The following is a 25,483-nucleotide window of genomic DNA, read 5'->3' as shown; positions in this document are numbered from 1 at the left end:
GCGGTCCAGGTACCTAAACGCATCTTCAGCACGCCAAAGCACCTCTCTATCATGCCCCTTGTCGCTACATGGGCATCATTGTAGCAGTTCTCCGCCTCATTGCGTGGCCTCCGTACAGGCGTCGTCAGCCACGATCGCAATGGGTGGCCCCTGTCGCCCAGCAACCAGCACCTCAGCCGGGGATGGCGTCCCTCGTACATGCCGGGGATGGATGACCGCGACAACACGTATGAGTCGTGTACACTGCCCGGGTAACGGGCACAGACGTGCAGGATCATCATGCGGTGGTCGCAGACCACCTGTATGTTCATCGAATAGGTCCCCCTCCTATTGGTGAACATGGCCCTGTTATCTGCAGGTGGCCGCATGGCGACGTGCATCCCATCAATCGCGCCCTGGACCATGGGGAACCCGGCAACGGCAGAGAAGCCCACGGCCCGGGCATCTTGGCTGGCCCGGTCCACAGGGAAGCGGATGTAGCGGTGCGCCATGGCATATAGGGCGTCTGTCACTGCCCGGATGCATCGGTGCACCGATGTCTGCGATATGCCGGACAGGTCCCCACTCGGTGCCTGGAATGACCCCGTTGCATAAAGGTTCAGGGCCACCGTAACCTTGACGGACACGGGGAGAGGGTGTCCCCCGCCAGTGCCACGCGGTGACAGGTGTGCCAGCAGGTGGCAGATGTGTGCCACGGTTTCCCGCCTCATCCGGAGTCTCCTCCTGCATTCCCGGTCCATGAGGTCCTGGTATGACTGCCGGGGCCGGTACACACGGGGCGCCCTCGGGTGCCTCCGTTGCCGTGGGGCCGCGACATCCTCCACCCCCTCCTTGTCCTGTCGGTCAGGTGTCCCTCCAGCCTGGGCGGCTGTCCCTCTGCGGCAGCCTGCGCCGCCTCTCTGGCACGCTCCTCCTCCTCATCCAGGGCAACATAGACATTAGCGGCTGCCGCCACGGCGGCCAACATCGCTGGCTGATCGGAAAACATGACGGCCTGGTTGGGGGGGAACGACGACATGTCATCATTGCCCATACCCCCTCCTCCCCCCAGCCAGGTGGCATGGACCGCATGGGCCCAACTGTTGGAGGCTGGCACCTGGCCAGGTGGACCAACTCACTTGCCCTCGCACCCCCCCTCCCTGGCACGGACCCCCCCCATCCCCCTCCCCGGCACGGACCCCATCCCCCTCCCGGCACGGACCCCTTCCCTCCATCCCCCTCCCCGGCACGGACACCCCCATCCACCTCCCCGGCACGGACCCCGTCCCCCCCACCCCCCTCCCCGGCACGGACCCCGTCCCCCCATCCCCCTCCCCGGCACAGACCCCCCATCCTCCTGCCCGGCACGGACCCCGTCCCCCCATCCCCCTCCCCGGCACGGACCCCGTCCCCCCATCCCCCTCCCCGGCACGGACCCCGTCCCCCCATCCCCCTCACCGGCACGGACCCCGTCCCCCCCATCCCCCCCATCCCCCTCCCCGGCACGGACCCCGTCCCCCCATCACCCTCCCCGGCACGGACCCCGTCCCCCCCATCCCCCTCCCCGGCACGGACCCCGTCCCCCCATCCCCATCCCCCTCCCCGGCACGGACCCCCCCATCCTCCTCACCGGCACGGACCCCGTACCCCCATCCCCCTCCCCGGCACGGACCCCCCCATCCCCCTCCCCGGCACGGACCCCCCCATCCCCATCCCCCTCCCCGGCACGGACCCCGTCCCCCCATCCCCCTCCCCGGCACGGACCCCGTCCCCCCATCCCCCTCCCCGGCACGGACCCCGTCCCCCCATCCCCCTCCCCGGCACGGACCCCGTCCCCCCATCCCCCTCCCTGGCGCGGACCCCGTCCCCCCATCCCCCTCCCCGGCACGGACCCCGTCCCCCCATCCCCCTCCCTGGCGCGAACCCCCCCATCCCCCTCCCCGGCACGGACCCCGTCCCCCCATCCCCCTCCCCGGCACGAACCCCTCCATTCCCCTCTCCGGCACGGACCCCCCATCCTCCTCACCGGCACGGACCCCCTACCCCCATCCCCCTCCCCGGCACGGACCCCCCACCCCCTCCCCGGCACGGACCCCATCCCCCCATCCCCCTCTCCGGCACGGACCCCCCCCATCCTCCTCACCGGCACGGACCCCGTCCCCCCCATCCCCCTCCCCGGCACGAACCCCCCCCATCCCCCTCCCCGGCAGGGACCCCGGACCCCCATCCCCCTCCCCGGCACGGAGCCCGTCCCCCCCATCCCCCTCCCCGGCACGGACCCCGTCCCCCCATCCCCCTCTCTGGCACGGACCCCCCCATCCTCCTCACCGGCATGGACCCCGTCCCCCCATCCCCCTCCCTGGTGCGAACCCCCCCATCCCCCTCCCCGGCACGGACCCCGTCCCCCTCCTCCCCGGCACGGACCCCGTACCCCCTCCCCGGCACGAACCCCCCCATCCCTCTCCCCGGCACGGACCCCGTCCCATCCCCCTCTCCGGCACGGACCACCCCATCCTCCTCACCGGCACGGACCCCTTACCCACATCCCCCTCCCCGGCACGGACTCCCCCATCCCCCACCCCGGCACGGACCCCGTCCCCCCATCCCCCTCCCCGGCACGGACCCCGTCCCCCCATCCCCCTCTCCGGCACGGACCCCGTCCCCCCATCCCCCTCTCCGGCACGGACCCCCCCCATCCTCCTCACCGGCACGGACCCCGTCCCCCCATCCCCCTCCCCGGCACGGACCCCGTTCCCCCCATCCCCCTCCCCGGCACAGACACACCCCGTCCCCCCATCCCCCTCCCCGGCACGGACCCCGTCCCCCCATCCCCCTCCCCGGCACGGACCCCGTCCCCCCCATCCCCCTCCCCGGCACGGACCCCGTTCCCCCCATCCCCCTCCCCGGCACAGACACACCCCGTCCCCCTCCCAGGCACGGACCCCGTCCCCCCATCCCCCTCCCCGGCACGGACCCCGTCCCCCCATCCCCCTCTCCGGCACGGACCCCGTCCCCCCATCCCCCTCTCCGGCACGGACCCCCCCATCCTCCTCACCGGCACGGACCCCGTACCCCGTACCCCCATCCCCCTCCCCGGCACGGACCGCCCATCCCCCTCCCCGGCACGGACCCCGTCCCCCCATCCCCCTCCCCGGCACGGACCCCGTCCCCCCCACCCCCTCCCCGGCACGGACCCCGTCCCCCCCACCCCCTCTCCGGCACGGACCCCCCCATCCTCCTCACCGGCACGGACCCCGTCCCCCCCATCCCCCTCCCCGGCACGAACCCCCCCATCCCCCTCCCCGGCACGGACCCCGTCCCCCCATCCCCCTCCCCGGCACGGACCCCGTCCCCCCCATCCCCGGCACGGACCCCGTCCCCCCATCCCCATCCCCGGCACGGACCCCCCCATCCTCCTCACCGGCACGGACCCCGTACCCCCATCCCCCTCCCCGGCACGGACCCCGTACCCCCATCCCCCTCCCCGGCACGGACCCCCCCCCTTCCCCCTCCCCGGCACGGACCCCCCCCATCCCCCTCCCCGGCACGGACCCCGTCCCCCCATCCCCCTCCCCGGCACGGACCCCGTCCCCCCATCCCCCCATCCCCCTCCCCGGCACGGACCCCGTCCCCCCATCCCCCTCTCCGGCACGGACCCTCCCATCCTCCTCCCCGGCATGGACCCCGTCCCCCCATCCCCCTCCCTGGCGCGAACCCCCCCATCCCCCTCCCCGGCACGGACCCCGTCCCCCCACCCCCCACCCCGGCACGGACCCCGTCCCCCCACCCCCCTCCCCGGCACGGGCCCCGTCCCCCCATCCCCCTCTCCGGCACGGACCCCCCCATCCTCCTCACCGGCATGGACCCCGTCCCCCCATCCCCCTCCCTGGCGCGAACCCCCCCATCCCCCTCTCTGGCACGGACCCCCCCATCCTCCTCACCGGCACGGACCCTGTACCCCCTCCCCGGCACGGACCCCCCCATCCCCCTCCCCGGCACGGACCCCCCCATCCCCCTCCCCGGCACGGACCCCCCCATCCCCCTCCCCAGCATGGATCTCCCCCCTGCCCCCCCGGCACAGACACCCCCATCTCCCTCCCCGGCACGGACCCCTTCCCCCCCATCCCCCCCATCCCCCTCCCCGGCACGGACACCCCCATCTCCCTCCCCGGCACGGACCCCTTCCCCCCATCCCCCTCCCCGGCACGGACCCCCCCATTCTCGTCCCCGGCACGGACCCCGTCCCCCCGGCACGGACCCCCCCATTCTCCTCCCCGGCACGGACCCCGTCCCCCCATCCCCCTCCCCGGCACTCATCCTCCCGTCCCCGGCACTCAACCCCCCTCCCGGCACTCCCCCGGAGTCGACGGGACTTCGGCCCATCCGGACGGGAGAATATCGGCAGGCTCAAAATCGATGGCCTTGCGCCCACCTGTGCCATTCTCCGAGGTCTGCGGCGCCATTGACGCCCCGCCGACTTTTCTCCCTTCGGAGACTTCGGCGGGGGCGGAATTCACGGCGGCCAACGGCCATTCTCTGACCCGCTGGGGGGTCGGAGAATCTCGCCCAGTATTCCAAATGTGGCCTAACCAACGTTCTATATAACTGTAACATAACGTGCAAGCTTTTATACTTGATACCCCGTCCTATGAAGGCACGCATGCCATATGCTTTCTTTACCACCATTTCCACCTGTGCTGCCACTTTTAAGGATCTGTGAACCTGCACGCCCAGATCTCTCTGTGTGCCTGTGCTCCGGATGGTTCTGCCATTTATTTTATAAATCCCACCTGAATTGGATCTACCAAAATGCATCACCTCACATTTGTCTGGGTTAAATTCCATCTGCCATTTCACTGCCCAATTTTGCAGCTTATCTATATCCTGTTGTATTCTCTGACAATCTTCATCACTATCCGCAACTCCTGCAATCTTAGTATCATCTGCAAACTTGCAAATCAGACCTGCTATGTTTTCTTCCAAGTCATTTATATACATTACAAAGAGCAGAGGTCCCAGTACTGATCCTGGCGGAACACCACTAGTTACAGACCTCCATTCGGAAACGACCCTTCCATTGCTACCCTCTGTCTTCTATGGCCAAGCCAATTCGGAATCCATCCAGCTCGTTCACCCCTGACCCCATGTGATTTAATCTTTTGCACCAGCCTGCCATGATGGACTATCCAAATGTTTTACTAAAGTCCATGTAGACAACATCTACAGCCCTTCCCTCGTCAATCATTTTCATCACCTCCTCAAATTATTAAATTAAATTATTGAGACATGACCTCGCTCATACAAAACCATGCTGTCTGTCGCTAATAAGACCATTCACTTCCAAATGTGCATAGATCCTATCACCTGAGAATCTTTTCCAACAATTTCATTATCACTGACGTCAAGCTCACTGGCCTATAATTACCCGGATTATCCTTGAAACCCTTCTTAAATAATGGTGCAACATTGGTTATCCTCCAATCCTCTGGGATCTCACCTGTGGTCAACGAGGACACAAAGATTTCTGTTAGAAGCCCAGCGATTTCATCTCTTGTCTCCCTCAGTAATCTGGGATAGATGCCATCTGGCCCTGGGGACTTGTCTACCGTAATGCTTTTTAACACACCTAACACTTCCTCCCTCGTTGAAGTGTCTATATAAAAATTAATTTAACAGTTTCAGAAAGGGGCACATTCTGCCTGACCAGTCTCCTTCTTGAAAAGTGGCATCCTGAATTGATGTTAAAAAACTAAATTTCCCCTGACTTTCTGAAAACCTTCAATGAACGTTTCACATGAAAGACTGACAAAGGAGTGAAAGTGCTGCAGAAGCATCTTGACAATATTTACAAATGAGCAGAACCATGACAAAATTTTACACACAAAGGAAGAAAATTAGGTTATTGGAGCAGAATGATAAATAACAAGTCCTGGATATGTGCAAAGGGCCAGTTCCATGAGGCATCATCAGGACACCTTGCAAAATCTTCTGTTCTCACCACCAAACCCACCCGGCACAGACGGGAGTCGAAAAACTCGACTTTGCGACACTCAGCCAGAAATCTGCTCTCGTCAGACACATCCTTCTCCAGTGTATATACTTCTAAATCCTCATCTTCATCTTCAGAACCTTCCATGGTCTTGCTTATCAAATCCTCTCCAGCCTTGTGTCTATGCATGCAGCTTCCATTCTTCTAAAGCTGAGCTATTGTGTATATCCACACAAGGATTTTTTGGTCTACCAAAATTAAGGCAAGTGTAAATGAGCTTGCCATTTGACCCAACTACCATAGAAACATTTCTGCTCTCCATCAGTGTTGAAATATTCCAGCAGAATATGGAAATGCGGCTTGGAAAGGAAACAAAAGAGAGGTTCTTCGAGGGGTAGGATACCAAGTAGAATAGAAAAGACCAATCCAAGTTAAACCACAATTGCAGGACAAGGGGCACAGGTGTAAACGGGTAAAAGTTCAGGGCAAATTGGGAAACATTTTTTTTCAAATGATTAATATCCAGATTAGTCTTCCAGATAGGGAAAACCCTGGCATGTTTCAGGGTCCACGGAAGCTGCAGAGTTGGCTCCACAGGGACAAGGGCTAACCACTGAGGAGGTGGCTGATGACACCTGTGTGGAGGCCACATAGTGCTGAAGAGATCCTCGAGGGCGAGGATGTCAATCATAGGCAATGGTGATATCCAGAGGAGGCAGACATGTTCATTGCCACAGAATTCATGGAGGGTTAAAACCACATCCAGTGATATGTTCACATACCACCTGAGAGCATTGAAGTCATGTCTTTTAAAAAAAATTTAGAGTACCCAATTAATTTTTTCCAATTCAGAGGCAATTCAGCGTGGCCAATCCACCTAGCCTGCACATCTGAGTTGTGGGGGCAAAACCCACACAAACACAGGGAGAATGTGTAAACTCCATACCGCCAGTGACCCAGAGCTGGGATCGAACCTGGGACCTTGGCGCCGTGAGGCAGTAGTGCTAATCCTTGCGCCACCGTGCTGCCCCTATTAAATTCATGTCTGACTAATGGCAGCACATGTACCCTCCGCAATAAGGCTCCTGTCATGGAGGCATAACAGATACCCACAGTGCCTACATTTCAGAAGGAAGATGACTATTTGCAGTGGGGGCAGTACAGAGATCCACAGAGTTGATGTGAATGTCAGGCTTCTATTTGGCTGATGAAAGCTCGATTGCTCTCAGTAACCAGGGTCATATCGTGGTGATGCAGCGGAGAAAGATTAACTTCGCCTGATCCTACGCCATCCTTCATGTGCTGAACCCTTGAAGGACACCGTCACCAGAGGCAGAAGCTGATGAGACAAGGGACCAGCTGTACCTCAAGGTGCTGAGAGCACACATGGAGAATGACTGGAATGTGTGCTGCCAGCCCTGTACATTGTAGCAGTCATCCTAATTCCCATCAAGATACAGATGATGGGAATCATCATGACTAATGCGTTGAGTCACTGTGAGATCATCAATGTATTGGGAAGGTTACACAAAGCACAGAAAGGACGCATTGGACTGAGCACCCTGCCATTATCTTGGGCAGGAAGCAGATTTTTGTTTCAGACTGATAGGGACATAGCTCATCATAAAAAGGAGCCACAGAAAGTGCAACATTAGTTTATTTACAGAGGTGAACGTTACGTAGAAGTGATTAACACACATTCCCTTGCTTTGCAACTACACTGTAACTTTTCTAACCCTGCCGCTACATCTTGGCGCATCCCCAAGATCCACAGCAGAGGTGGAGGCAGCCTGCTGTTGTCTGTGATGACTTTGCTGAGACCTGGGGGGGGGGGGGGCATGGACTGCTAGTGGGTCCTGCTGTATGGCAGTGCCACCCACCTTGAACTATGGAGCTGGAGCTGACGCTGTCACAGGAAGAAAAGATTTAGGTGGGCAGGACACTGAGTCACCTGGGTGGTTGGCCTCGGGGTGTGCCCAATGGCTTACTCCTTGACATAGAGGGGTAGCTGGAGTGAGCTCGATAAGACCCGCTGTTGCTGGCCTGTGGCATTGGCACTGATGGATGCAAGTAAGTGCCTCTACCATGGAGTGCATGCCTTGCAACAGTGAAGTACTCCACTACAGCTGGCACCCTACCAACCACTTCAATGGGTTGGCCTGCTGGCACATTCACCTTAGACTGAAGCCAGACAGACTCCTCCATGGACGTTCCTGAGCTTGTCTTTGCGGCTCCAACAATTGAGGTATGATTAAGTCCAGAGGTTTGTCATCTGACCTAGACTCATCTGATTCCCGGCCACTAGAAATACTCCAAGTGCCAGCACCCTGGAATATCCCTACCTCCGCCTCTTGTGGATCAGGTAGTGCAATGTGCTCACCAATTTGTGACCTTGAGGTTACTCTAAGACTAGGTCCCACCAAGGTTGTGTCTCTGAGCTGGTGGAGGGTGTGGGTGAATGCTGTGATTGTTCTTCCATTTCAGCCCCTTGAGATTTAATAGTCGATGCTGCTGTCAGAACTGGTGTCGAGGACCTGCCCATGGACCCCCGGAGCTGCTTCCTGGACGTGTTTGCAAAAGAAAGGGGAGGTCATTAGTGCATTACAATGGTTTGAGAAACAGGAGATAGAACTCTCAGTCCGGTAAACTGATGGATGGCGCGGTGCTGGATCCTCACTTGGTTGAGTGCCCCCAACATCATCAGCACAGCAATGGTCCACGCCCTTTCCAACCAACTGAAGCACGCCTTCTTCAACGTCGGTGAGGGCCTTCAGTTCAACCATCCCTCCACCAGAATGTGATCTCTCCCTCTGGTTACATGCCAGCTTTCCTGCGTGAACACAAATGAAGAGTCTAAGCAGGACACGTACCAGGACAGATGATAACAAAGCCTGGCACGTGGGTGGTGAGTGGGGCCATAGATGGGATGAGGACACAACCCCCAAGGAAGTTGAAGATGTGTGTAGGATAGAGTGGTGCTGTTCCTTGAGCGAGATCCTTGTGGATGTGTGATGGGCCGGAGTGTGTGAAAAGAGTGACTTACCCTGGCAGATTGAAGGAAATAATTGGTCCTCTTGCAGTACTGGATGGCTGCCATCTTCTGAATGACCACCACCTCCCATGCTGGATTGGTGATCTTGGTTGCAGGTCTTCACCCAGAGTGTGGGAACAGAACATTGTGGTGAGCTCCAGGAGGCGCTCAAGGGTGGCTGAGAACTTGGGTTTGGTGTGTTTCCTAGGTCTGGCAGCCATGACTTCTTAGCAATTTCTGAAGTGTGGGACCTGTGTGCAGGCGCACCTGTATTATTGAATCGGTGAGGTCATGGCGGGGTAGGCCAACAAGAGGCCGCCTGTCAGCAATATGGCGTGGAACTCATGCCTGCCAATTTTTCGACTAAGTGCCACACAATACGGCAGAAAAAGCCACCATTGCCGTTGGCAGGCTAAACGCCGCTTTTCCTGCCCGACATCAGACTTTGCCGATATCAGAGATGATTCTGCCCCAAAAGTGTTTTGGAGGAATCGTGCCTTGATGAGACAGATAAAGTAGTGATGTGGTTGGAGGGCTTGATGATGAACAAGGTATGGAGTTTGAATCTCAGTTCAGGATTGTTGTGTACCTGTACATTTGGTCAGTTAGCAGTCCGAGTCAGTGTCGAAAAGAGGAGTGGGGAAGGGGAAGGTGTCAGAAATATATAAGGAACTGACTGGGAGGGAGCCCCGATGGGGGAGGTGAAGTGGGAGGAAGAGTTGGGTAGGGGGTTAGAGGCTGGGTTATGGGAGGACGTCCTGAAGAGAGTTAATGCATCTTCGTCATGCACCAGGCTTAGCCAGCTACAATTAAAAAATAAATAAATTTAGAGTACCCAATTAATTTTTCTTCCAATTAAGGGGCAATTTTAGAGTGGCCAATCCACGTACCCAGCACATCTTTGGTTTGTGGGGGCTAAACTCACGCAAACATTGGAAGAATGTGCAAACTCCACACAGACAATGACCCAGAGCCGGGGTCGAACCTTGGACCGCGGCGCTGTGAGGCAGTACTGTTAACCACTGCGCCACCATGCTGCCCTAGGCTGATACAAGTTAAAGTGGTCCACAGGGCACATATGACTGTGGCCCGGATGAGCAGGTTTTTTGAAGGGGTGGAGGACAGGTGTGGGTGGTGTGCGGGTGGGCCCGTGAATCATGTCCATCTGTTCTGGGCGTGTCCGATGCTTGGGGGATTCTAGCAGGGGTCAGCCGACATCACGTCGGAGGTTTTGAAGATAAGGGTGGTCACGAGCTGGTGATCTTTGGTGTTTCAGAAGAATCGGGAGTCCAGGGGGCGAGAGGGGCCGATGTCTTCGTCATGCACCATAAAGGGCAAACAGGCAGAGGTCGTTGTACATATTGGTACTAACGACATAGGCAGGAAGGGGCATGAGGTCCTGCAGCAGGAGTTCAGGGAGCTAGGCAGAAAGATAAAAGACAGGACCTCGAGGGTTGTAATCTCGTGATTACTCCCTGTGCCACATGCCAGTGAGGCTAGAAATAGGAAGATAGAGCAGATAAACACGTGGCTAAACAGCTGGTGTAGGAGGGAGGGTTTCCATTATCTGGACCACTGGGAGCTCTTCCGGGGCAGGTGTGACCTGTATAAGAAGGACGGGTTGCATCTAAACCGGAGAGGCATAAATATCCTGGCCGCGAGGTTTGCTAGTGTCACACGGGAGGGTTTAAACTAGTATGGCAGGGGGGTGGGCACGGGAGCAATAGGTCAGTAGGTGAGAGCATTGAGGGAGAACTAGGGAATAGGGATAGTGTGGCTCTGAGGCAGAGCAGACGGGGAGAAGTTGCTGAACACAGCGGGTCTGGTGGCCTGAAGTGCATATGTTTTAATGCAAGGAGCATTACGGGTAAGGCAGATGAACTTAGAGCTTGGATTAGTACTTGGAACTATGATGTTGTTGCCATTACAGAGACCTGGTTGAGGGAAGGGCAGGATTGGCAGCTAAACGTTCCAGGATTTAGATGTTTCAGGCGGGATAGAGGGGGATGTAAAAGGGGAGGTGGAGTTGCGCTACTTGTTCGGGAGAATATCACAGCTATACTGCGAGAGGACACCTCAGAGGGCAGTGAGGCTATATGGGTAGAGATCAGGAATAAGAAGGGTGCAGTCACAATGTTGGGGGTATACTACAGGCCTCCCAACAGCCAGCGGGAGATAGAGGAGCAGATAGGTAGACAGATTTTGGAAAAGAGTAAAAACAACAGGGTTGTGGTGATGGGAGACTTCAACTTCCCCAATATTGACTGGGACTCACTTAGTGCCAGGGGCTTAGACGGGGCGGAGTTTGTAAGGAGCATCCAGGAGGGCTTCTTAAAACAATATGTAAACAGTCCAACTAGGGAAGGGGCGGTACTGGACCTGGTATTGGGGAATGAGCCCGGCCAGGTGGTAGATGTTTCAGTAGGGGAGCATTTCGGTAACAGTGACCACAATTCAGTAAGTTTTAAAGTACTGGTGGACAAGGATAAGAGTGGTCCGAGGATGAATGTGCTAAATTGGGGGAAGGCTAATTATAACAATATTAGGCGGGAACTGAAGAACATAGATTGGGGGCGGATGTTTGAGGGCAAATCAACATCTGACATGTGGGAGGCTTTCAAGTGTCAGTTGAAAGGAATACAGGACCGGCATGTTCCTGTGAGGAAGAAAGATAAATACGGCAATTTTCGGGAACCTTGGATGACGAGTGATATTGTAGGCCTCGTCAAAAAGAAAAAGGAGGCATTTGTCAGGGCTAAAAGGCTGGGAACAGACGAAGCCTGTGTGGCATATAAGGAAAGTAGGAAGGAACTTAAGCAAGGAGTCAGGAGGGCTAGAAGGGGTCACGAAAAGTCATTAGCAAATAGGGTTAAGGAAAATCCCAAGGCTTTTTACACGTACATAAAAAGCAAGAGGGTAGCCAGGGAAAGGGTTGGCCCACTGAAGGATAGGCAAGGGAATCTATGTGTGGAGCCAGAGGAAATGGGCGAGGTACTAAATGAATACTTTGCATCAGTATTCACCAAAGAGAAGGAATTGGTAGATGTTGAGTCTGGAGAAGGGGGTGTAGATAGCCTGGGTCACATTGTGATCCAAAAAGACGAGGTGTTGGGTGTCTTAAAAAATATTAAGGTAGATAAGTCCCCAGGGCCGGATGGGATCTACCCCAGAATACTGAAGGAGGCTGGAGAGGAAATTGCTGAGGCCTTGACAGAAATCTTTGGATCCTCGCTGTCTTCAGGGGATGTCCCGGAGGACTGGAGAATAGCCAATGTTGTTCCTCTGTTTAAGAAGGGTAGCAAGGATAATCCCGGGAACTACAGGCCTTACGTCAGTGGTAGGGAAATTACTGGAGAGAATTCTTAGAGACAGGATCTACTCCCATTTGGAAGCAAATGGACGTATTAGTGAGAGGCAGCACGGTTTTGTGAAGGGGAGGTCGTGTCTCACTAACTTGATAGAGTTTTTCGAGGAGGTCACTAAGATGATTGATGCAGGTAGGGCAGTAGATGTTGTCTATATGGACTTCAGTAAGGCCTTTGACAAGGTCCCTCATGGTAGACTAGTACAAAAGGTGAAGTCACACGGGATCAGGGGTGAACTGGCAAGGTGGATACAGAACTGGCTAGGCCATAGAAGGCAGAGGGTAGCAATGGAGGGATGCTTTTCTAATTGGAGGGCTGTGACCAGTGGTGTTCCACAGGGATCAGTGCTGGGACCTTTGCTCTTTGTAGTATATATAAATGATTTGGAGGAAAATGTAACTGGTCTGATTAGTAAGTTTGCAGACGACACAAAGGTTGGTGGAATTGCGGATAGCGATGAGGACTGTCTGAGGATACAGCAGGATTTAGATTGTCTGGAGACTTGGGCGGAGAGATGGCAGATGGAGTTTAATCCGGACAAATGTGAGGTAATGCATTTTGGAAGGTCTAATGCAGGTAGGGAATATACAGTGAATGGTAGAACCCTCAAGAGTATTGAAAGTCAAAGAGATCTAGGAGTACAGGTCCACAGGTCACTGAAAGGGGCAACACAGGTGGAGAAGGTAGTCAAGAAGGCATGCGGCATGCTTGCCTTCATTGGCCGGGGCACTGAGTATAAGAATTAGCAAGTCATGTTGCAGCTGTATAGAACCTTAGTTAGGCCACACTTGGAGTATAGTGTTCAATTCTGGTCGCCACACTACCAGAAGGATGTGGAGGCTTTAGAGAGGGTGCAGAAGAGATTTACCAGAATGTTGCCTGGTATGGAGGGCATAAGCTATGAGGAGCGGTTGAATAAACTCGGTTTGTTCTCACTGGAACGAAGGAGGTTGAGGGGCGGCCTGATAGAGGTATACAAAATTATGAGGGGCATAGACAGAGTGGATAGTCAGAGGCTTTTCCCCAGGGTAGAGGGGTCAATTACTAGGGGGCATAGGTTTAAGGTGAGAGGGGCAAGGTTTAGAGTAGATGTACGAGGCAAGTTTTTTACGCAGAGGGTAGTGGGTACCTGGAACTCGCTACCGGAGGAGGTAGTGGAAGCAGGGACGATAGGGACATTCAAGGGGCATCTTGACAAATCTATGAATAGGATGGGAATAGAAGGATATGGACCCAGGAAGTGTAGAAGATTGTAGTTTAGTCGGGCAGTATGGTCGGCACGGGCTTGGAGGGCCGAAGGGCCTGTTCCTGTGCTGTACATTTCTTTGTTCTTTGTTCTTTGTCTTGGCCTTTGCCTCACAGAGCTTGCTTGCATGGAGGGACTGGGAATCCCCGAAGTTGGGGGTGTGGGTGAGTGACATGGCTGGGTTTCTCAGGCTTGAGAAAATAAAGTTCTCCTTGAGGGGCTTGATGCTAGGGTTTGCCCGGAGGTGGCAGTCGTGTATCGACTTCTTTGTTCTTGGTGTGTAAAATTTATAATATAAATGCTTCAATGAAATATTTTTCAAAAGAAAAAGGACCAGATGTTGTTCGTGAAATTATTTCCAAAGTCGTTAATAATTAAACCGTTGGAAAAAGTTAATAGCTCAGGTTTGTAATGTCAAAGATATTAATGGCATAAAAAACATTTGGAAGTTTGGCTGTGCAGCAATAGAAGGTTTAGTAGTGGGAGGAAAGGATTTTTCCTATCCTTTCTTGATCGGATCAGGATAACTGAAAATAAAATATTACAAACATATAGTCATGACTTGCATTTGATCATTGCAAAACTGCACCCTTGGTGTATCTAGTTCCTTTTTATTTATCAATACAACAAAATACAAGTTCAACTTCAGTCAGTAAATACTTCTCACTTTACATCACAGCAGTTAATCTTCTTGATGCCAAATATAAAATCAGATATTTCTGTGTGCGATCACAACGTCACTACATTTTCCGCATTCATCATATGTTCCATTTAAATGTTCTGCTTCAGCAGCTGTTTTCACAGCGAGTCTTGAAACCACCTACTTGCGGCAAAATATAATTGCAAACAAACCTGGATGCCGGAGTTAGGAACTACCCACTGCTCATCCATGAAGTGCTGGCAGTCTTTTCACCACTTCTGCAGTAAGTTTCAGGTAGGCCTTCGCCTGTAATATAAACAGTAAAGCTATAAAGTTAATTTATGTGGTCTAGTTAGAAATGTTGAGGAGATACATATACCTTTTTAAACAAAAAATGCAAAACATAAATTTTACATTATACAGAGATAAACTAAATGGCAGTTCTCGGCTACAAGCTACAGGTAAACACTTTTGTCAGTGGGGAAATATTCCTAAGATTAACTCCCTCTGATAATATTGATTATTTTATTTCCTATGATAATAGTTGGTCTGTCATCAGTTAGAAAGATAGGAATGCAGGAAATGTGGTAAAAGATAGATATGCTGTATTGTAATATGGAGTAAAATGATGTTTGCACCATCAGTTCCTCACAGCAAATTCAATCCTCATTTCTTTATCTGCAATTGACATAATTAATTTAATGTTGAATTCTCGGCACATTTGCACAGAGGAATGAAACTGATACTGTATAGCTAAATTATTGTGCAAGACTCAGTCACCACAAACTCAGGAGCTCTGCATCTAATTACCCTGAAGGATAAACAAAAGTATAACTGCATCTTTAAGGCATAACTAACTTAATTACAGTCCCACATTCAGCCCCCCGAGCTATCAACCATCACATGATTGTGATTAGGTGAAAATTATGTACTTGAAGTTAATTAAAAGACTGAACTATCCTGCCATGACAGAACACTCAAAGGGATGTAGCTTTAAGATCAAGCAAGACGGTAGCATAGTGGGTAGCACAATTGCTTCACAGCTCCAGGGTCCCAGGTTCGATTCCCCGCTGGGTCACTGTCTGTGCAGAGTCTGCACGTTCTCCCCGTGTCTGCGTAGGTTTCCTCCGGGTGCTCCGGTTTCCTCCCACAGTCCAAAGATGTGCCGGTTAGGTGGATTGGCCATGCTAAATTGCCCTTAGTGTCCTAAAAGGTTAAGTGGGGGTTGCTGGGTTACAGGGATAGGGTAGATACGTGGGCTTGAGTCGGGTGATCTTTGTAAGGGCCGGTGCAGACTCGATGGGCTGAATGGCCTCCTTCTGCACTTTAAATTCTATGAAAGACCAAATGTGCTGAGACAGTAAAAATGTCCCAAAGGTCTTTACCTCAGAGGCTTCAAAGTGCTTGTTTTAATGTTCCTAAGTATAGATTGTTGAAAATGATTTTCTCTTTATACCCTTGTTATAAGAACATAAGAACGAGGAGCAGGAGTAGGCCATCTGGCCCCTCGAGCCTGCTCCGCCATTCAATGAGATCATGGCTGAGCTTTTGTGGACTCAGCTCCACTTTCCGGCCCGAACACCATAACCCTTAATCCCTTTATTCTTCAAAAAACTATCTATCTTTATCTTAAAAACATTTAATGAAGGAGACTCTACTGCTTCACTGGGCAAGGAATTCCATAGATTCACAACCCTTTGGGTGAAGAAGTTCTTCCTAAACTCAGTCCTAAATCTACTTCCCCTTATTTTGAGGCTATGCCCCCTAGTTCTGCTTTCACCCGCCAGTGGAAACAACCTGCCCGCATCTATCCTATCGATTCCCTTCATAATTTTATATGTTTCTATAAGATCCCCCCTCATCCTTCTAAATTCCAACGAGTACAGTCCCAGTCTACTCAACCTCTCCTCTTAATCCAACCCCTTCAGCTCTGGGATTAACCTAGTGAATCTCCTCTGCACACCCTCCAGTGTCAGTACGTCCTTTCTCAAGTAAGGAGACCAAAACTGAACACAATACTCCAGGTGTGGCCTCACTAACACCTTATACAATTGCAGCAGAACCTCCCTAGTCTTAAACTCCATCCCTCTAGCAATGAAGGACAAAATTCCATTTGCCTTCTTAATCACCTGTTGCACCTGAAAACCAACTTTCTGCGACTCATGCACGAGCACACCCAGGTCTCTCTGCACAGCAGCATGTTTTAATATTTTATCATTTAAATAATAATCCCTTTTGCCGTTATTCTTACCAAAATGGATAACCTCACATTTGTCAACATTGTATTCCATCTGCCAGACCCTAGCCCATTCACTTAGCCTGTCCAAATCCCTCTGCAGACTTCCAGTATCCTCTGCACTTTTTGCTTTACCACTTATCTTAGTGTCGTCTGCAAATTTGGACACATTGCCCTTGGTCCCCAACTCCAAATCATCTATGTAAATTGTGAACAGTTGTGGGCCCAACACTGATCCCTGAGGGACACCACTAGCTACTGATTGCCAACCAGAGAAACACCCATTAATCCCCACTCTTTGCTTTCTATTAATTAACCAATCCTCTATCCATGCTCCTACTTTCCCCTTAATGCCATGCATCTATATCTTATGCAACAACCTTTTGTGTGGCACCTTGTCAAAGGCTTTCTGGAAATCCAGATATACCACATCCATTGGCTCCCCGTTATCTACCGCACTGTTAATGTCCTCAAAAAATTCCACTAAATTAGTTAGGCACGACCTGCCCTTTATGAACCCATGCTGCGTCTGTCCAATGGGACAATTTCCATCCAGATGCCTCGCTATTTCTTCCTTGATGATAGATTCCAGCATCTTCCCTACTACCGAAGTTAAGCTCACTGGCCTATAATTACCCACTTTCTGCCTACCTCCTTTTTTAAACAGTGGTGTCACGTTTGCTAATTTCCAATCCGCCGGGACCACCCCAGAGTCTAGTGAATTTTGGTAAATTATCACTAGTGCATTTGCAATTTCCCTAGCCATCTCTTTTAGCACTCTGGGATGCATTCCATCAGGGCCAGGAGACTTGTCTACCTTTAGCCCCGTTAGCTTGCCCATCACTACCTCCTTGGTGATATCAATCCTCTCAAGGTCCTCACCTGTCATAGCCTCATTTCCATCAGTCACTGGCATGTTATTTGTGTCTTCCACTGTGAAGACCGACCCAAAAAACCTGTTCAGTTCCTCAGCCATTTCCTCATCTCCCATTATTAAATCTCCCTTCTCATCCTCTAAAGGACCAATATTTACCTGAGCCACTCTTTTTTGTTTTATGTATTTGTAGAAACTTTTACTATCTGTTTTTATATTCTGAGCAAGTTTACTCTCATAATCTATCTTACTCTTCTTAATAGCTTTTTTAGTAGCTTTCTGTTGCCCCCTAAAGATTTCCCAGTCCTCTAATCTCCCACTGATCTTTGCTACTTTGTATGTTTTTTCCTTCAATTTGATACTCTCCCTTATTTCCTTAGATATCCACGGTCGATTGTCCCTCTTTTTAGCAGCCTTCCTTTTTGTTGGTACAAACCTTTGCTGGGCACTGTGAAAAATCACTTGGAAGGTTCTCCACTGTTCCTCAACTGTTTCACCATAAAGTCTTTGCTCCCAGTCTACCTTAGCTAGTTCTTCTCTCATCCCATTGTAATCTCCTTTGTTTAAGCACAAAACACTAGTGCTTGATTTTACCTTCTCACCCTCCATCTGTATTTTAAATTCCACCATATTGTGATCGCTCCTTCCGAGAGGATCCCTAACTATGAGATCCTGAATCAATCCTGTCTCATTACACAGGACCAGATCTAGGACCGCTTGTTCCCTCGTAGGTTCCATTACATACTGTTCGAGGAAACTATCGCGGATACATTCTATAAACTCCTCCTCAAGGCTGCCTTGACCGACCTGGTTAAACCAATCAACATGTAGATTAAAATCCCCCATGATAACTGCTGTACCATTTCTACATGCATCTGTTATTTCTTTGTTTATAGCCTGCCCCACCATAATGTTACTATTTGGTGGCCTATAGATTACTCCTATCAGTGACTTTTTCGCCTTACTATTCCTGATTTCCACCCAAATGGATTCAACCTTATCCTCCATAGCACCGATGTCATCCCTTACTGTTGCCCGGATGTCATCCTTAAATAACAGAGCTACACCACCTCCCTTACCATCCACTCTGTCCTTCCGAAAAGTTTGATACCCTCGGATATTTAACTCCCAGTCGTGACCATCCTTTAACCATGTTTCAGTAATGGCCACTAAATCATAGTCATTCACGATGATTTGCGCCATCAAATCATTCACCTTATTCCGAATACTACGAGCATTCAGGTAAAGTACACTTATGTTGGCTTTTTTACCTCTGTTCTTAATCTTAACACCTCGATCAGTAACCTCTCCTAAGTTATATTTCCTCTTAACCTTTCTCCTAATTTTCCTTGTCGTCGAACCCACATCTTCCTGTAACAACCTGCCGCATCACTTACCATTAATGTTTTCACTTCCCGTTTTATTTCTTTTAGTATTCCTGGTCCTATTCACTGAGCTCCCCTCAGTCACTGTACCTTGTACTGTCGCCCTTTTTGATTTTTGACTATGGCTTCTCTGCCTTACACTTTCCCCCTTACTGCCTTTTATTTCTGTCCCTGTTTTACTACCTTCCAACTTCCTGCATCGGTTCCCATCCCCCTGCCACCTTAGTTTAAACTCTGCCTAACAGCTCTAGCAAACCCCCCCCCCCTAGGACATTGGTTCCAGTCCTGCCCAGGTGCAGACCGTCCGGTTTGTACTGGTCCCACCTCCCCCAGAATCGGTTCCAATGTCCCAGGAATTTGAATCCCTCCCTCTTGCACCATCTCTCGAGCCACGTATTCATCCTCTCTATCCTGACATTCCTACTCTGACTAGCTCGTGGCACTGGTAGCAATCCTGAGATTACTACCTTTGGGGTCCTACTTTTTAGTTTAACTCCTAGCTCCCTAAATTCAGCTTGTAGGACCTCGTCCCGTTTTTTTACCTATATCGTTGGTGCCTACGTGCACCACGACAGCTGGCTGTTCACCCTACCCCCCCCCCCCCCAGAATGTCCTGCAGCCGCTCCGAGGCATCCTTGACCCTTGCACCAGGGAGGCAACATACCATCCTGGAGTCTCGATTTCGTCCGCAGAACCGCCTGTCTATTCCCTTTACAATTGAGTCCCCTATCACTATAGCCCTGCCATTCTTCTTCCTGTCCAGCTGCACAGCAGAGCCAGCCACGGTGCCATGAACCTGGCTGCTGCCGCCTGAAATTCTATGAGCTGAAATTTGTCAAGTACAAGCTGGATGGGTATTTTATTCCAATAGACAGCGTTGTCCTGATATTCTCAGAACCACCTAACATGCACTCCTCGGCCACTAGATGAATATTGCAATCATTTATTTTCTCTCCTTGGCAATGCATTACAATATTTTGCAATTTCTGAAACTAATTATCATCCCATTACTCGTTACAGGATTGACAACTTGATGAAATACTGTTCCATTGACATGATGGAACTTACTGATGTGGCTATATTAATGAAAAGGCTTGGGCATTCAATGGCAGAAGACCACTTAACAATAGGTAGTATCACCCCCTTTTCACCAGACACAAATATATTTTCTAAATTTAATTTGAATCAATCACTAAATGGCATCAAAGCATATTTTTCAATAAACCATTTTATGAAAAATTGCAATTTAAGCACAAAAGGACAACATGTCTACTGGATGCACCTGATGAGCAATTCTGGCTGATCTACTCTTTTTTTTTTAGAAAATATTTTATTGAAGCATTTGTAATTTTCACAGTTTAACAAATTAAAAAAAAAAAAAAATTTTTTTATTCTCCTCCTTTTTCACATTTTCTCCCACATTTACACCCATCAACAATAAACAATAATCAGCAAGATGTGTCAATCCCCATAATAACAACGATCCCATCCGCCCACCAACCCCCAAACCTCAGCCCACATGTTTACATAAACAAATGACAAAAAGGAATCAGGGATTACCCATAGTCACCCTTAATCTACACAGCCCCCCCCCCCCCCCCCCAACTAATGTTCGATGTTATCCAGTACTTGAAAGTGCATAATAAATAGTGCCCATGACTTGTAGAACCCCTCCGAGCTTCCCCTCAGTTCGAACTTAACCTTCTCAAGGGTCAAGTATTCCAACAGGTCCCCTCTGCCACGCCAGGGCACTGGGTGGAGAGGCTGCTCTCCATCCCAGCAGGATCCACCTTCGGGCCATCAACGAGGCGAAGGCTATGATATCTGCCTCCGCTCCCGTTTCCAACCCTGGCTGGTCTGACACCCCGAATATGGCCTCCTGGGGACCCGGGTCCAGTTTCACACGCACCACCTTGGAAATTACCCGAAACACTTCCTTCCAATACTCCCCTAGCTTTGGACAGGATCAAAACATATGAACGTGATTCGCAGGCCCCCCCGGGCAACGCTCACACACATCCTCTACTCCTTCAAAAAATCGGCTCATCCTCGTCCTCGTGAGGTGCGCTCTATATACCACCTTCAGCTGTATCAGCCTCAACCTCGCACATGAGGTGGAGGCATTCACTCTCCTGAGTACCTCACACCAGACCCCCTCCTCTATAACCTCTCCCAGCTCTTCCTCCCACTTTGCTTTGATCCCTTCCAGTGGTGCCTTATCCTCTTCCAGAATAGCTCCGTACACCGCTGACACTGCCCCCTTGTCGTCAACACCTCCTCCAGCAATGTGGAGGCCGGTTCCTCTGCGAAGCTCTATCTCCTTCCTGGCAAAATCCCGAACCTGCATGTACCTAAACCCTTCTCCCTGCTCTAGCCCATACTTCGCTTCCAGCTCCCTCAATCCTGCAAACCGACCCCGAAGAAACATATCTTTCAGCGTCTTAATCCCCTTCTCTTCCCATTTCCGAAAACTTCCATCCCACCTCCCTGGCTCAAATCTGTGGTTCCCCCGAATCGGCATTTCCCTTGACCCTAGACCCAACCCGAAGTGTTGGCGAAACTGTCTCCAGATTTTCAATGAAGCTATTATTACCGGACTCCCTGAATATTTCCCCGGAGCTATCGGGAGCGGCGCTGTTGCAAGTGCCTTCAGCCCCGACCCCCTGCACAAACTCTCCTCCATTCTGACCCACTGAGAATCCACCCCTCTGACCCAGCTCCCCACTTTCTCCACATTCGCCGCCCAGTAGTAGTACAACAAGTTCGGGAGACCCAAACCCCCTGCCTGCCTTCCCCTCTGTAGCAGCACCATTCTCACTCTGGCCACCTTCCCTCCCCATATGAATGAGGTAATCCTTCCCTCAATCTCCCTGAAAAAGGTCTTTGGCAGGAAAATCAGTAGGCATTGAAAAATAAACAGGAATCGCGGCAACACATTCATTTTAACCGCCTGTACCCGACCTGCCAGTGACAGAGGAAGGCCATCCCACCTTGCCAGATCGGCTTTCACTCTCCCCACCAAACTAGTGATGTTGTACCTACGAAGCCACCCCATTCCCGGGCAACCTGCACCCCCAGATACCTAAAATGAGTCCCTGCTCTACGGAATGGCAGCCCCCCCACCCTTGCCCCCACCCCCGGCCGAGACACCACAAAGTACTCACTCTTGTCCAGGTTCAACTTGTACCCCGAGAAAGACCCAAATACCCGCAGTAGCTCCAATATTCCTCCTATCAACGCACTCGGCTCCGACACATACAGCAGCAAGTCGTCGGCATATAAGGATGCCCTATGCTCTATCCCCCCCCCCCCCGCACTATTCCTTTCCATGCTCCCGAACTTCTCAATGCGATGGCCAACGGCTCAATCGCAAGTGCAAACAGCAGGGGGGGACATAGGACATCCCTGTCTAGTCCCACGGTGGAGAGAGAAATATCTCAAACTGATATTATCTGTGCGGACACTCGCCTTCGGTTCCTTATATAATAGCTTTACCCAGTTCACAAACCTTGGTCCAATCCCAAACCGCTCCAGCACTGCCATCAGGTCCCCCCATTCTACCCGATCAAACGCCTTCTCGGCGTCCAATGCCACAACTACCTCGGTTTCCTTTCTTTCCGCCGGTGCCATAACAACGTTCAAAACCCTCCTAATGTTCGAAAACAGCTGCCTCCCTTTCACGAACCCCGTCTGATCCTCCCCTATTACCTTCGGAAGGCACTCCTCCAGCCTACCCGCCAGTACCTTCGCCAACACTTTTACGTCCACATTCAGAAGTGAAATGGGCCGATACGACCCACTCCGTCGGATCCTTATCTTTTTATAGTAACAGGGAAATCGATGCCTGCCCCAAGGTTTGCGACAACACCCCCTTCCCTATTGCCTCCTCAAACATCCCCAGCCACAGTTTAACAACACATGCAACAAGATTAAAATAACATACCCTACTAACATGCCCTATCTCCTGATTACCCATACATTACGTTCCCTGTCCTTGTCTTACACTACTATGCCTCCCATTTTCCTCCTCCCCCCCCCTCCCCCTTCCCCGCCCCCTCCCCCCCCCCCCCTCCCCCCCCCCCCTCCCCCCTCCCCCCCCCCCCTCCCCCCCCCCCCCCCCCTCCCCCCCCCCCCTCTCCCCCCCCCCTTCCCCCCCCCCCCTCCCCCCCCCCTCCCTTCCCCCCCCCCTCCCTTCCCCCCCAAGCCCCCTACTGCTGACATTCAATTTTCCTTAAAGAAATCGATGAACGGCTGCCACCCCCGGGCGAACTCCTGGGTTGAACTTCTCAAGGCGAACTTAATTTTTTCCAGACTGAGAAACCCTGCCATGTCGCTAACCTATACGCCTGACTTTGGAGGCGCCGAGTCCCTCCATCCCAGCAAAATCCATCTCCGGGCCACCAGGGAGGAGAAGGCCAGGACATCGGCCTCCCTCCGCCCCCCTGGCCCCCAGGATCTTCCGATACCCCAAATATTGCCATTTCCGGAGTCGGAGTCACCCTCCTTTCCAGGACCATTGACATGACGTCCGCAAATCCCTGCCAGAATCCCCTCAATTTCGGACACGCCCAGAACATATGCACATGATTCGCCGGGCTTCCTCCACAGTGACCGCACCTATCCTCCACTTCCTCAAAAAATCTACTCATCCGGGCTACAGTCATATGAGCCGTTTGAACCACCTTGAACTGGATCAGCCTAAACCTGGCACACTACGAGGATGAATTAACTCTCCTCAAGGCCTTTTCCCATGTTCCGACTTCCAACCCCCAATGAAGAGATCCCCAAATCTCTCAATCCCTGCCCGCTGCCACCTCCTAAAACCCCCATCCAGCCCCCCGGAGCAAAACAGTGATTATCACAAATCGGTCACCACACTGCCCCCCTTCCAGTCCCATGTGCTGTCTCCATTGCCCCCACACCCTCAGGGCTGCCACCACCACCGGGTTTGTGGAGTTCCGAGCCGGCGAGAACGGCCGGGGCGCCATTAGTAAAGCCTCCAAGCTCATGCCCTTACAAGATGCCGCCTCTACTCGCTCCCAAACTAACCCCTCCCCCACTACTCACTGCCTGGCCATCGATATGTTGGCCGCCCAGTAATAGTTAATAAAACTTGGGAGGGCCAAGCCCCACGACCCCATTCCAGGAGTGCCTTCTTCACCCTCGGGGGTTTTACCAGCCCACACAAAACTCAAGATCACCGCATTCATTTTCCGAAAAAAGGCCTTCGGAACAAAAATCGGGAGACTTTGAAAAAAGAACAGCAGCCTATGGAGGACTGTCATCTTCACCACCTGTACCCTCCCCGCCAGTGTCAGCGGGAGCGTGTCCCACCTGCAGAAACCCCTTTTCATCTGATCAACCGCTCTACCCAAATTTAACTTGTGAAGCTGCCCCCAATCCTTAGCCACCTGAATCCCCAGATACCTGAAACTCCTCCCCACCACTTTATAAAAGGTAACTCCATCAATCTCCTTTCCTGTCCCCGTGCCTGAATCACAAGCACCTCGCTCGTTCCCATATTTAGCTTGTAGCCTGAAAACCGCCCAAATTCTTCCAGTGCCTCCATTATTCCAGCCATCCCCGCCAACGGGTCTGTGATATAAAGGAGTAAATTGTCAGCGTAGAGCGAGACCCTATGCTCCTCCCCCCCTCTCACTATCCCCCGCCAGACATTCAATGACCTAAGGCCCATTGCCAAGGGTTCTATGGCCAGGGCAAACAGCAGTGGGGAGAGCAGACATCCTTGTCTTGTCCCCCGACAAAGACCAAAACATTCTGACCGGACCCGGTTGGTTCTTACATTCGCCACCGGAGCCTGGTACAGCAACCGGACCCAATCCACAAATCCCTGCCTGAACCCAAACCTGCCCAAAATATCCCATAGGTACTTCCACTCCATCCAGTCAAAGGCCTTTTCTGTATCCATGGCGAGGCTGGCATCATTATAACATTTAAAAGCTGTCTAATGTTAGACGCCAGGTGCCTACCCTTCACAAATCCCGTCTGATCCTCCCAGATTACCTCCAGAACAGTACTCTATACGTGTGGCCAAGATCTTTGCCAGCAATTTAGCGTCTACGTTCAAAAGGGAGATCGGCCTGTATGATCCACTGCTCTCTGGGTCCTTATCCCCCTTCAAAATGAGATGATCGATGCTTGTGCTAATCTACTCTTTTCAAGGACAGATGTCAAACTTCAGTGCTCCAAATTCTAACCAGGATGGAATTAACTAACTCAGTGCAGAAATTAGTTTTAGTTTTCCAAAAGTCCCTGGATTCAGGGAACATGCATTCAAAAAGGGAGAGAAGCAGAAAGCTGGAAACCAGAAGCCACTTGGCTTAACATCCGTCATGAGTCATAGAGGTTTACAGCATGGAAACAGGCCCTTTGAGCCAACTTGTCCATGCCGCCCAGTTTTTACCACTAAGCGAGTCCCAATTGCCTTCATTTGGCCCATATCCCTCTCTACCCATCTCACCCATGTAACTGTCTAAATGCTTTTTAAAAGACAGAATTGTACCCGCCTCTAGTACTGTCTCTGGCAGCTCTTTCTGGACACTCACCACCCTTTGTGTGAAAAAATTGCCCTTCTGGACCCTTTTGTGTCTCTCCCCTCTCACCTTCAACCTATGCCCTCTAGTTTTAGACTCCCCTATCTTTAGGAAACAATGTTGACTATCTACTTCATCTATGCCCCTCATTATTTTATAGACCTCTATAAGATCACCCCTGCGC

At 52.1% G+C, this 25,483-nt stretch overlaps 1 protein-coding gene across 9 annotated transcripts in view; it reads right to left on the bottom strand.

Annotated features, from left to right (window-relative positions):
* The window catches only part of nubpl (nucleotide binding protein-like), a 203,511-nt gene that overhangs the window by 40,317 nt on the left and 137,711 nt on the right, over positions 1-25,483 (bottom strand). For 3 of the 9 annotated variants that reach the window (XR_011937642.1, XR_011937639.1, XM_072488359.1), the window contains one exon: positions 14,463-14,556. Coding sequence is in view for 5 of the 9 variants with exons in the window: in XM_072488359.1 (XP_072344460.1) it covers positions 14,494-14,556 (63 nt within the window). In the remaining 4 variants the exon portion in view is untranslated. Of the gene's footprint in view, positions 1-5,476; positions 5,633-7,823; positions 8,799-14,201; positions 14,557-25,483 lie in introns of those variants that run through there. The other 6 variants (XR_011937644.1, XR_011937640.1, XM_072488344.1 and 3 more) reach the window with 4 other exon arrangements.

The sequence above is a fragment of the Scyliorhinus torazame genome, chromosome 2 (assembly GCF_047496885.1).
Source record: "Scyliorhinus torazame isolate Kashiwa2021f chromosome 2, sScyTor2.1, whole genome shotgun sequence".
NCBI classification, from domain to species: domain Eukaryota; kingdom Metazoa; phylum Chordata; class Chondrichthyes; order Carcharhiniformes; family Scyliorhinidae; genus Scyliorhinus; species Scyliorhinus torazame.
The sequence above is the reverse complement of the archived record's forward strand: the minus strand, read 5'-3'. Positions and strand labels throughout refer to the sequence as shown.